The sequence below is a fragment of the Symphalangus syndactylus genome, chromosome X, assembly GCF_028878055.3.
Source record: "Symphalangus syndactylus isolate Jambi chromosome X, NHGRI_mSymSyn1-v2.1_pri, whole genome shotgun sequence".
Classification (NCBI taxonomy): Eukaryota; Metazoa; Chordata; class Mammalia; order Primates; family Hylobatidae; genus Symphalangus; species Symphalangus syndactylus.
Window position 1 is genome coordinate 62,054,194 of NC_072447.2, and position 12,999 is coordinate 62,067,192.

At 44.0% G+C, this 12,999-nt stretch overlaps 1 protein-coding gene and 1 pseudogene across 1 annotated transcript in view; one reads left to right on the plus strand and one right to left on the minus strand.

The window, feature by feature from the left end:
- LOC129476248 (protein SSX4-like) overlaps positions 1-12,999 on the plus strand; it is a 132,576-nt gene that overhangs the window by 112,647 nt on the left and 6,930 nt on the right. The window contains exons 3-5 of the mRNA XM_063634478.1: positions 10,691-10,779; positions 11,216-11,330; positions 12,010-12,105. Coding sequence (XP_063490548.1) covers positions 10,691-10,779; positions 11,216-11,330; positions 12,010-12,105 — 300 coding nt within the window. The remainder of the gene's footprint in view (positions 1-10,690; positions 10,780-11,215; positions 11,331-12,009; positions 12,106-12,999) is intronic.
- LOC129475304 (ornithine aminotransferase, mitochondrial-like) lies at positions 7,419-10,240 on the minus strand (annotated as a pseudogene).

Here is a 12,999-nt window from a genome sequence, read left to right on the forward strand (position 1 = left end):
ATTAAGAATTAGTGTTTAAAATTCCTAAGTTGTTTGAGTGCTTGATTATAATTTGTAAAAAAAGTTTAATATTTCTTTAAATTTAAAATAAAGCTTATATTTCAGAAAAAAAGAAAAGATACAGAACATGGCCAGGTGCAGTGGTTCACGCCTGTAATCCCAGCACATTGGTAGGCCAAGGTAGGCAGATCACTTGAGGTCAGGAGTTGGAGACCAGTCTGCCAAGATGGTGAAACCCCGTCTCTAATAAAAATACAAAAATTAGCCAGGCGTGGTGACATGTGCCTGTATACCCAGCTACATGGGAGTCTGAGACAGGTGAATGGCTCAAACCTGGGAGGCAGAGGTGGCAGTGAGCCGAGATCCCGCCACTGCATTCCAGACTGGGTGACAAAGTGAGACTCAGTCTTGGAATAAAATTAAAAAAGGTACAGACCATTTCCATCACCACAATGCCATCCCTTGTGCTACTCATTTTTAGTAATACTCACTCTCCTCCCATCCACCATCCCTAACCCCTGACAACCACTAATCTATTTTTCATTTCTACAATTTTATCTTTTCTACAATGCTGTACAAATGAAATCTCATAGTATATAACATTTTAGAGGCTTGTTTCACTCAGCATAATTCCCTGGAGATTCATCCAAGATATTCATATTTGTGTATCAATAGTTCATATTTTTGTTGTTGTTGTTGTTGTTGTTGAGATGGAGTCTCACCATGTCACCCAGGCTGGAGCGCAGTGGTGCGGTTTTGGCTCACTGCAACCTCTGCCTCCCGGATTTAAGCGATTCTCGTGCCTCAGCCTCCCAAGTAGCTGGGACTCCAGGTGCATGCCACCACGCCCAGTTAACTTTTGTATTATTAGTAGAGACAGGGTTTCACCATATTATCCAGGCTGGTCTCGAACTCCTGACCTCATGATCTACTTGCCTCCTGACCTCATGATCTGCCTGCCTCGGCTTCCCAAAATACCGGGATTACAAGTGTGAGCCACCGCGCACGGCCAATGGTTCATTTTTATTACTGAGTAGTATTCCATGGTATGGATGTACCACAGTTTGACCATTCACCTATTGTAGGACATATTGATTATGTCTGGCTATTTGGCTATTACAAGTAAAGCTGCTATCAACAATTATGTACAAGTTTCTGGATGGGGATAAATTTTAATTTCTCTGAAGTGTAATTGATGAATTGTATGGTCACTGCATGTTTAGTTTTATAAGAAACTACCAAACTGCTTTCCAGAGTGGCTGTAAGATTTTACCTTCCCAGCAGCATTTTACTAGATGCCCAGTTTCTCTGCATCCTTTCCAGCATCTCGTATTGCCACTATGTCTTTTATTTTAGCTGTTGTAGTAAGTGTGTAGTGATGCCTCATTGTGGTCTTAATTTGCACCTAGTGAAGCAGATAAGTGTTGAACAGCCTTTCATGTGCATATTTGCTTATTTCCTCTTCAGTGAAATGTATGTTCATATATTTTCATAATTTCCTAATTGAATTATTTGTTTGTTTGTTTTTACCGTTGTTTTGTTTTGTTTTGTTTTGTTTTTGAGACAGAGTCTCGCTCTGCTACCGAGGCTGGAATGCAGTGGCATGATCTTGGCTCACTCCAACCTCTGCCTCCCAGGTTCAAGCGATTCTCGTGCCTCAGCCTCCCGCGTAGCTGGGATTACAGGTGTGAACCATCTTGCCTAATTTTTGAATGTTTAGTAGAGATGGGTTTTGCCATGTTGCCCAGGCTGGTCTCGAACTCCTGGCCTCAAGGGATCTGCCCTCCATCCACCTCGACCTCCCAAAGTGCTGGGATTACAAGCGTGAGCCACCACGCCTGGCATACCGTTGAGTTTTGAGAGTACTATACATATCCATTATATATTCTGGATGTGAGTCCTCTGTTGGATATGTGGTTTGCAAACATTTTCTCCCAGTTTACACCCTGTTTCTTCATCCTTTTAACATGGTTTCTACAGAGCAAAAGTTTTAAATTGGATGAAATCTAATTTATTTTTTTCCTTATGGATTATGTTTTTTGAACCGTTCACTATGCCTAGATCTCAGACGTTTCTCCTACTCTTTCTTGTAAAGTATTTTTAGTGTTATATTTTAGATTTAAAATCTATGATCCACTCGAGTTTTATGTATATATATATACATATGAAGAGCAGGTGTTGTTTGTTGTTGTTTGTTTGTTGTTGTTGTTGTTTTGTCTATGGATATGCAACTGCTCCAGCACCATTTGTTAAGCAGACGATCCTTCCTTCTTTTTGTCTCTTGGGAAAAATCAGTGTGGGGCTATTTCTAGGTTCTCTATTTTGTTCCAGTGATCTATGTGTCTATTCTTCTCCCAGTACTACACAGTCTTGATTCCTGTAGCTATATAAGAAGTACTGAAATATGGTAGAGCCATTCCTCCCACCTTATTCTTCTTTTTCAAAAATTGTCTTAGCCACATATACATTTTTTGAGAAGGAGTCTCACATTTGTCGCCCAAGCTGGAGGGCAGTGGGGTGATCTCGGCTCACTGCTATCTCTGCCTCCCGTGTTCAAGCGATTCTCCTGTCTCAGCTTCCCAAGTAGCTGGAATTTCAGGTACCCGTCACCACACCCAGCTAATTTTTGTATTTTTAGTAGAGAGGGGGTTTCTCCATGTTAGCCAGGCTGGTCTCAAACTCCTGACCTCAAGCGATCCACCCATCTCGGCCTCCCAAAGTGTCTTTGTTCAGTTCAGAAAATTCTAGGACATTATTTCTTCAAGTGCTGCCTTCTCCCCAGTCTTAATATTCTTTTTTTTTTTTTTTTTCATTTTTGTGACATAGTTTTGCTCTGTCACCTAGGGTGTAGTGCAGTGGCAAGACCTCAGCTCACTGCAACCTCCGCTTCCCAGGTTCAACTGATTCTCCTGCCTCAGCCTCCCAAGTAGCTGGGATTTCAGATGCCCACCACCACACCGGGCTAATTTTTGTATTTTTAGTAGAGACAGGGTTTTGCCATGTTGGACAGGCTGGTCTCGAACTCCTGACCTCAGGTGATCTGCCTGCCTCGGCCTCCTGAAGTGCTGGGATTACAGGCGTAAGCCACTGCGCCCGGCCCAGTCTTTCTATTCTGTATGTCTGGAACTTCTATTGGATGAATGGTGAAACTTCTGGGATCTATTCTCCATTTCCTTTATTACTTTACTTTCATACTTTCTATTTCGTAATCGTTTTCTACTATACCGTGAAGTAGTGCCGTGCCTGAATTTTTTCATTGGGTTATTCCAATTTCTCTTATGATATGCAAAAGCTTTGTTGCATATTAGAGATGGTTACTTTTACTGCGGATGCTTCACCATTTTCTCCCAAATTTGCCTTTTTACATACACAGTTGTTTATGGTGTCTTTTCACTTAAATGATACTTTAATTTTTACATCTTTAAGTATGTCAGATTCATTGTTCATAGCCTTGGTGTAATGTCAGGAAGTGCCTATGCCAACTCAAGATGTCTTACACTGTAGTATTTTCCTAAATTGTCATCTAGTTCTTTATGACTTCACGTTTTCACATTTAGGTCATTGAATTTTAGAATTTATTATTTTATGTGGTTTAAAGTAAGTATTTTATTCTTTATTTTTTCAAATGGATAGACACTTGTCAAGCAATCATTTATTATACAACCCATCTTTTGCCCAGTGTTTGGAAATGCATGCTGAATTTTGCACATAACTTAGTCTGTTTCTTGACTTTCTATTTTTTTTCACTAATCTGTTTCTATATGTATTCATTTTTTATTGTTGCTGTAACAAATTGTCAATAGCTAAGACAACGCTGGGCTGGGCACGGTGGTTCACGCCTGTAATCCCAGCACTTTGGGAGGCGGAGACGGGCGGATCGCTTGAAGTCAGGAGTTCGAGACCATCCTTGCCAGCATGGCGAAACCCTGTCTCTACTAAAAATACAAAAATTAGCCGGGTGTGGAGGTGCATGCCTGTAATCCCAGCTATTCGGGAAGCTGAGACAGAAGAATCCCTTGAACCCGGGAGGCAGAGGTTGCAGTGAGCCGAGGTCACCCCACTGCCCTCCAGCTTGGGTGACACAAGTGAGACTCCATATCAAAAAAAAATTTATATAGCTAAGACAATTTTTGAAAAAGAAGAATAAGGTAGGAGGAATGGCTCTACCATATTTCAATACTTCTTATGTAGCTACAGGAATTAAGACTGTTTAGTATTGGGAGAAGAATAGGCACATAGATCACTGGAACAAAACAGAGAACCTAGAAGTAGCCACACACTGATTTTTTACAAAGAGACAAAAAGAAGGAAGGATCGTCTGTTTAACAAATATTGCTGGAGCAGTCGCATATCCATAGGCTAAAAAAAAAAAAAAAGAACTAATCTTCATAACTTTATACAAAAAAGTAACTCAAGTGGATCATATATTTAAATCTGAAACATAAAACTAAAAAAAAAAGCTTTTACAAGAAAACACAGGAGAAACGTCTGAGATCTAGGGCATAGTGAACAGTTCAAAAAGCATAATCCATAAGGAAAAAAAGTAAATTAGATTTCATCCAATTTAAAACTTTTGCTCTGCAAGAAACCCTGTTAAAAGGATGAAAAAACAAAGGATGGACTGGGAGAAAATGTTTGCAAACCACATATCCAAGAAAGGACTCACATCCAGAATATATGATGGGTATGTATAGTACTCTCAAAACTCAACCGTAGGCTGGGCGTGGTGGCTCAGTCGTGTAATCCCAGCACTTTGAAAGGTCGAGGTGGACGGAGGGCAGATCCCTTGAGGCCAGGAGTTTGAGACCAGCCTGGGCAACATGGCAAAAACCCATCTCTACTAAAAATACAAAAGTTAGACAGGCATGTTGATGCGTGCCGGTAATCCCAGCTACCAGGGAGGCTGAGGCACAAGAATCGCTTGAACCTGGAAGGCAGAGGTTGGAGTGAGCCAAGATCATGCCACTGCACTCCAGCCTGGGTAACAGAGAGAGACTCTGCCTTAAAAATAATAATAATAATAATAATAACTCAACGGTAAAAAAACCAAATAATCGAATTAGAAAATCATGAAAAGATGTGAACATACATTTCACTGAAGAGGAAATAAGCCAATAAGCACATGAAAAGATGTTCAACACTCATTTGCTTCATTAGATGCAAATTAAGACCACGATGAGGTATCACTACACACTTATTAAAATAGCTAAAATAAAAGACATAGTGACAACACCAAATGGTGACAAGGATGCAGAGAAACTGGACACCTCATTAAGTGCTGCTGGGAAGATAAAATCTTACAGCCACTCTGGAAAGCAGTTTGGTAATTTCTTATAAAACTAAACGTGCAATGACCACACAATTCAACAATTACACTTCAGAGAAGTTAAAATGTATGCCCATCCAGAAACTTGTTCACAATTGTTCGTGGCAGCTTTGCTTGTAATAGCCAAAAGCTGGAAATAATCAATATGTCCTACAATAAGCGAATGGTAGAACTGTGGTACATCCATACCATGGAATACTACTCAGTAATAAAAATGAACAATTGGCCGGGCGCAGTGGCTCACGCATGTAATCCCAGCACTTTGGGAGGCCGAGGCGGGCGGATCACGCGGTCAGGAGATTGAGACCATCCTGGCTAACACGGTGAAACCCCATCTCTACCAAGAAATACAAAAAATTAGCCAGGAGTGGTGGCAGGTGCCTATAGTCCCAGCTACTCAGAAGGCTGAGGCAGGAGAATGGCGTGAACCCAGGAGGCAGAGCTTGCAGTGAGCAGTGATTGTGCCACTGCACTCCAGCCTGGGCGACGGAGTGAGACTCTGTCTCAAAAAAAAAAAAAATTACCCGGTCGTGGTGGCACGCACCTGTAGTCACAGCTGCTCGGGAGGCTGAGGCAGTAAAATCTCTTGAACCTGGGAGGCAGAGGTTGCAGTGAGCCAAGATCGCACCACTGCACTCCAGCCTGGGCAGCAGAGTAAGACTCCGTCTCAACAACAAAAACAACAACAATGAACTATTGATACAAAAATATTAATATCTTGGATGAATCTCCATGGAATTACGCTGAGTGAAATAAGCCCGTAAAATGTTATATACTATAAGATTTCATTTGTACAGCATTGTAGAAAAGACAAAATTGTAGAAATGAAAAAGATTAGTAGTTGCCAGGGGTTAGGGATGGTGGATGGGGGGAGAGTGGGTATTACTAAAAATGAGTAGCACAAGGGATAGCACTTTGGTGATGGAAATGTTCTATACCTTTTTTTTTTCTTTTTTTTTTTCTTTTTTAATTTTTTTTTTCCCGAGAGGGATTTTCACTCTGTCACCTAGGCTGGAGTGCAGTGACACGATCTTGGCTCACTGCAACCTCTGTCTTCCTGGTTCAAGCTATTCTCCTGTCTCAGCTTCCCATGTAGCTGGGATTACAGGTGCCTGCCACCATGCCTGGTAAGTTTTGTATTTTTAGTAGAGATGGGGTTTCTCCATGTTAGCCAGGCTGGTCTCAAACTCCTGACCTCAAGTGATCCACCCACCTCAGGCTCCCAAAGTGCTGGGATTACAGGTGTGAACCACCGCACCTGGCCATGATCTGTATCTTTTTTTTTTCCTGAAATATAAGCTTTATTTAAAATTTAAAGAAATATTAAAAACATTTTTCGGCCAGGCGCGGTGGCTCATGCCTGTAATCCCAGCACTTTGGGAGGCCGAGGCGGGTGGATCACAAGGTCAGGAGATGGAGACCACGGTGAAACCCCGTCTCTACTAAAAATAAATAAAAAATAAAAATTAAAATCTCAAAAAATAAAAACTAAAAAATAAACATTTTTCTACAAATTTTAATCAAGCACTCAAAACAATTTAGGAATGTTAAACACTAATTCTTAATTGAAAATAATGACATCCATAGAATACATCTTGGTGTTAGCCAACATGAAGTTTACTTAATATTAGTATTTTATATATGCTTAACCATTCATCCTTCCTAAAATTCAATGATAACAATGATTTGACTTTATAAGGTGAAGCCATTTATGTAATACCCCAGAGCTAACATTTTCAAATACAAAACATTTAGACTAGCATGGAAATTATAAAAACATATGTAAATTATACTGAAGGATGTGATTTAAAGGCTGTCAATATACATAGATGCATTTTACCTTAGAAAGCACACATGCGCATCAAAACATTCATTGAATATAGATGCCATTAAATTCTCTTACTTACGTTACAAAGCAACGGGCAGGTTCATAAACGTTGTTCTAGTATGTATCAACTGCAAAAAAACATATATTCCACAAAAAGGTTTTGAAAACACATGGAGTGGAATGTGCCCACATTAAGAGCAGAGCTTTTACAGGACCACCCGTCTCCAGCTGGCTCCCAGGGACCACTGAAAACAGCTGCTACCCTCAGGAAGACAAGATGGTCTTGTTAATGATAACAATTGACCCTGGAATCTCATCCTCCTTGACCACCAGCGGAGGCGAAACCTGATGATGTCGCCATGGGTTGGCTTGGCCAGAAGTCCATTATCTCGAAGTCTTAGACACACTTTCCAAGCATCACAATCTTTGGTTTCTTTAATAACAATAGTGTTTAATAATTCTTTTCCACGCCGGGTGCGGTGGCTCACACCTGTAATCCCAACACTTTGGGAGGCCAAGGTGGGTGGATCGATCACCTGAGGTCAGCAGTTCAAGACCGGTCTGGCCAACAGGGTGAAACCCCATCTCTACTAAAAATACAAAAGTTAGCTGGGCATAGTGGTGCGTGCCTGTAATCCTAGCTACTCAGGAGGCTGAGGCAGGAGAATCACTTGAACTCAGGAAGCGGAGGTTGCAGTGAGCCAAGATCACGCCATTGCAATCCAGCCTGGGCAACCAGAGTGAACCTGTGACTTAAGTAAACGAATACATAAATAAAATAATTATTTTCTTCTTACAGCAGTTACAACATCAGAAGATAGCTTCATGGGTTCATTTCTCAAGAGAATACCCATTTTTTCTGCATTTTCAGCAAGGTTTTCTTCTTCTAAAACTTCAAGGGCTGCGATGGCCACTTGGCAGCCTAGTGGATTGCCACCGTATGTGGACCCATGTTCCCTTGGCTTAATGGTCAGCATTATGTTATCATTCCACAGCACCACAGACACAGAGTATCAGCCCCCAGAAAGGGCCTTTCCAAGGAGGACTATATCAGGCCTAACATTTTGATGATCAACAGCCAGCCATCTACCAATTCCGGCCACTCCTGTCTGTATTTCATCAACAATAAACAGAACCAAGCTGCGATCACGAGATGGGATGAGGGTAAGTTAAAATATCACAAAGCTTACTGTTCTTACGGAGATTCAGCTGGTCTTTCTTTCTTTCTTTCCTTCTTTCCTTCCTTCCTTCCTTCCTTCTTTCCTTCCTTCCTTTCTTCCTCCCTCCCTCCCTCCCTTCCTTCTTCCCTTCCCTTCCTTCTTCCCTTTCCTTCCCTTTCCTTCCCTTCCTTCTTCTCTTCCCTTCTTCCCTTCCCATCTTCCCTTCCTGTCTTCCCTTCCCGTCTTCCGTTCCCTTTCTCCCCTTCCTTCTTCCCTTCCGTCCTCCCTTCCCTTCTCCCTTCCCTTCCTTTCCCTTCTCCTTTCGCTTCCCTTCTCCCTTCCCTTCTCCCATCCCTTCTCCCTTCCCTTCCTTTTCTTTTCGATAGTTTTTCTCCGTCGCCCAGGCTGGAGTGCAGTGGTGAGATCTCAGCTCAATGCAACCTCCCCTTCCCGGGTTCAAATCATTGAGTGAACCCAGGAGATCGACACCAGCCTGGGAAACATAGCAAAAGGCAGGGTGGTGCAGGCCTGCAGTCCCGAGGCCAAGGCAGGAGGATCACTTGAGCCCAGGAGGTGGAGACCAGCCTGGACCACACAGCGAAACTGTCTCTACCAGAAAAATTAAAAACATTAGTGGGGGCTGGGTGGTGTGTGCCGATGGTCCCGAGGCCGAGGCAGGAGGATTGCTTGAGCCCAGGAGGTCAAGGCCAGCCTGGCCAACATGGTGAAACCCCATTTCTACTAACAAGAACAACAAAAAATAGCGTGGGCGGGGTGGCTCACCCCTGTAGTTCCCAGGCTGAGGTGGGAGGATTGCTTGAGCCCAGAAGGTCGATAGCAGCCTGGTCAACATAGCAAAAGCCTGTCTCTCCTAAAAAAAATTATCAGGGCAGAATGGCACACGCCTGTAGTCCTGAGGCCGAGGCGGAAGCATTGGCTTGAGCCCAGGAGGTTGAGGCCAGTCTGTGCAACATAGCAAAACCCGGTTTCTACTGAAAAACAAAAAAATACCGTGGGCAGGGTGGTGCACGCCTGTAGTCCCCAGGCTGAGGAGGCGGGAGGATCCCTTGAGCCCAGGAGGTTGAGGCCAGCCTGGCCAACATAGAGAAACCCGGTTTCAACTAAAATAAAACAAAACAAAACAAAACAAAACACAACCTGGGCAGGGTGGTGCATGCCTGTAGTCCCGAGACCGAGACGGGAGGATTGGCCAAGGCAGATGTAACGAATACCACAATCACATCCCATAAGTAAATACATTTTCCTCTCTCCAGGGCTACAGGTAAAGGATGGTAATTGTGCGCACCTTACTTAGATTCCCTTCCAAAAATGCAATCAGAGGTTGGAGGGCCTTGGACTGTTTTTTTAGTTCCAACAGATGTAGAAGCCACTGAAGAATGAACTCCACGCTAAGTACAGCCAACCTCCGCAAATGTGCTAGTTTGGAAAACATTGTGTCTTTCAAAGAGAAAAATCACAGATCGACTGTTGTGTTCTTCCCATGGTTCAAACTAGAATACAGATGTTTAACCCAAGATCCAGGGACGGTCTTCAGAGAGTTCAAAATCTCCTGATGGCGCCTGAGGACCATCCACTTTGTCGCACGAAGTGTGGCTGGAGGAGGCGACAATAGTCTGCAATGTCACTGCCCAAGGATGATGGACCAATCAGGGCAGTTAGTGAACTCCATCTGGCCAATTAGAAGTCAGAACACTAGGCGGAACAAGCAAAGCTGATGTGGCTTCTGTCAGTCCAGGCTCTAGGGACAGAACCTTCTCAAAGGGGGGGCGGGGGCAGAGACTCTGATTTTCCCGCCGAAAGCATCCCCTTGGATTGGCTACTTTAAGTTCAGAGTACACACACTCTGATTGGCTCTTTTGATTCTTCCACAATCAGGGTAAGCATGCGCTGATTTTCTCTTTCCATTCTTCCTACCCCTCCCCTCCCCCATGGTGCATTTCTTATCTAATTTTAATAATGTATTTATGTGAGGCAGGTCGCCATCTCAAATCCTTCCTGTCAGTTTCTAACTTTTTCAGGTATGGGATTTTTCCTAGGAGCTCTGTAGTAACTTAAGAAATCTGGGCTGGGCGTGGTGGCTCACGCTTGTAATCCCAGCACTTTGGAGGCCACAGGTGGTGGATCACTTGAACCCGGGAGGCGGAGGTTGCAGTGAGCCACGATCGTGCCACTGCAACACAGCCTGGGCAACAGAGAGAGACCCTGTCTCAAAAAAAAAAAAAAAGCTCACTCAAATCATTCCTCCTGGGCTCAAGCGATCCTCTCGCCTCAGCCCCGGGACTACAGGCGTGCACCACCCGGCCCAGAGCACCAGAGGTCCTGAGGCTGGAAAGACTCAGGCTGTTTCTCTTGCAGGTGAGACTGCTCCCAGTGCCATGAACGGAGACGACGCCTTTGCAAGCAGACCCAGGGATGATGCTCAAATATCAGATAAGTTACGAAAGGTGAGGTGACCTGGAGGGGGCAGAGTAGTGGCCCAGGGGACAGTGTGGGGTGACCAGGTTTCTGAGGAGGGGAGGACAGAGGTACTGGAGACAAGGAACAGGGTCTCGGGGGAGATCTGCATCCTTGGGAGCCTCCCACCCTCGCTCTGTCATCACCTAGCATCCCTGGAGACAAGTCTCTGACCCTTGCACTTCATTTGGTGACTCCCACTCCGTTCTGGAAGGTGGGAAGAGAGCCAGCCAGCAGCATTAAAGCCCTACTGTGTGGCAAGGGAGAAGCTAGGGAAGTTCCCTCATGTTCTGTCAGTTAGCCATGGCGTCATCCAGGACAGACTATCATCCCCACTTCCCAGATCCAGCACACAGGAAGTGGCTCCAGCTGAATGGCAGACATGCCTAGCTGAGTCACTGCCAGAATTCCTTTTTTTTTCCCCAGGCCTTCGATGATATTGCCAAATACTTCTCTAAGAACGAGTGGGAAAAGATGAAATCCTCGGAGAAAATCATCTGTGTGTATATGAAGCTAAACTATGAGGCCATGACTAAACTAGGTAACAGAAAGTTCTAGGAACAGACAAGTCTGGGGACACATGAGCATCCTTTTTCCTGCTTTGGCTACTTCTTAGGCTGCAGAAAGTACCCCACATTTTCCTTTTGTGCAGGGAAAAATCACAAGGCAGCTTCTGGGTGTTCTTGTCTTCTGTATCCTGTCAGGGCTGAGGGCAGGGACTGGCCGCAGTGGAGCTCATACCTGGATCCTGCACGTTTCTCTCCCATAGGCGTCTTTTCTGATGAGCCCAACTGTCGCTGTGGCATCCCGGCACCCCCCCACCCAACACGCACACCCTCCCTTCCTTCTCTTGGTTTGTCTCTCTCTATCTCTCTCTTTTTTTTTTTTTTTTTTTTAGTCAGAGTCTCACTCTGTCACCTAGGCTAGAGTGTAGTAGCGCAATCATAGCTCACTGCAGCCTCGAACTCCTGGGCTCTAGCAATCCTCCTGCCCAGCTATGGAGTAGCTGAGGCTACAGGCACATGCCACTATGCCCAACTAATTTTATTTTATATTTTGTAGATATGTGGGTCTCTCTATGTTGCCCAGGCTAGTGTTGAGTGCCTCGCCTCAAGCAATCCTCCAGCCTCAGCCCCCCAAAGGGCTGGTACTACAGACATGAGCCACTGTGCCAGGCCTAAGCTTGTCTCTTAAGAAATAAACATTTTGCTCCTTTCTAGGTTTCAGGGTCACCCTCCCACCTTTCATGTGTAGTAAACGGGCTGCAGACTTCCAAGGGAATGATTTTTATAATGATCAAAACCGCAGGAATCAGGGTGAGTAGATGGGAAGGGGCTGGAAAGGGTCTCCTCAAGCCCAATTTCTTTTCACCTCAGCTACCTGGGAAAGATCCTCAGGCATTTGTTCCCTCACACACATCAGGGCTGAGTGAAAAAAAAGTTGCATGCAGAAAGTTAACTACAGAGGCCAATCACATAAAATTCTAAAACATGCAAAACAAGAAGATATATTTTTATGGATAATAAGTAAATGGTAAATGTATACAAACATGAATGTGAATAAAAAGCCATCAAATTAAGGTGACTGGCTGTAAGTGGAGGAGGGAGGGAGGGCAGGGATTGATGAGTGCTGCACAGACAGCTTCAGCTGTGGCTTGTCGATAGTGTGTTTTGTGTTTTTTGTTATTGTTATTTTTTTTTGAGACAGAATTTCGCTCTTGTCACCCAGCCTGGAGTGCAATAGCAAAATCTGAGCTCACTGCAACTTGCACCTCCCAGGTTCAAGTGATTCTCCTGCCTCAGCCTCCCGAGTAGCTGGGATTACAGGCGCTCACCCCCACACCCAGGTAATTTTTGTATTTTTGGTAGAGACGGGGTTTCACCATGTTGGCCAGTCTGGCCTCAAACTACCTGACCTCAGGTGATCCACTCGCCTCAGCCTCCCAAAGTTCTGGGATTATAAGCGTGAGCTACCACTCCTGGACTGTTTATACTATTGCTAATATTCTGAATAAATAAATCAGATCTAAGATAACTGTGGGGTAATGTTGAGACCCGACTGCTCAATTTTGTTCCCCATACTTTTCTGTGTTTTTGAAATATTTCTTTTTTACATGACATGTTGTTCTTCCTAAGCACTGTTAACGAATCAAAGGACATTTAAGAAAATGTTAAAAGTGAAAAAAAAAAAAGAAAATGTTAAAACTGTAG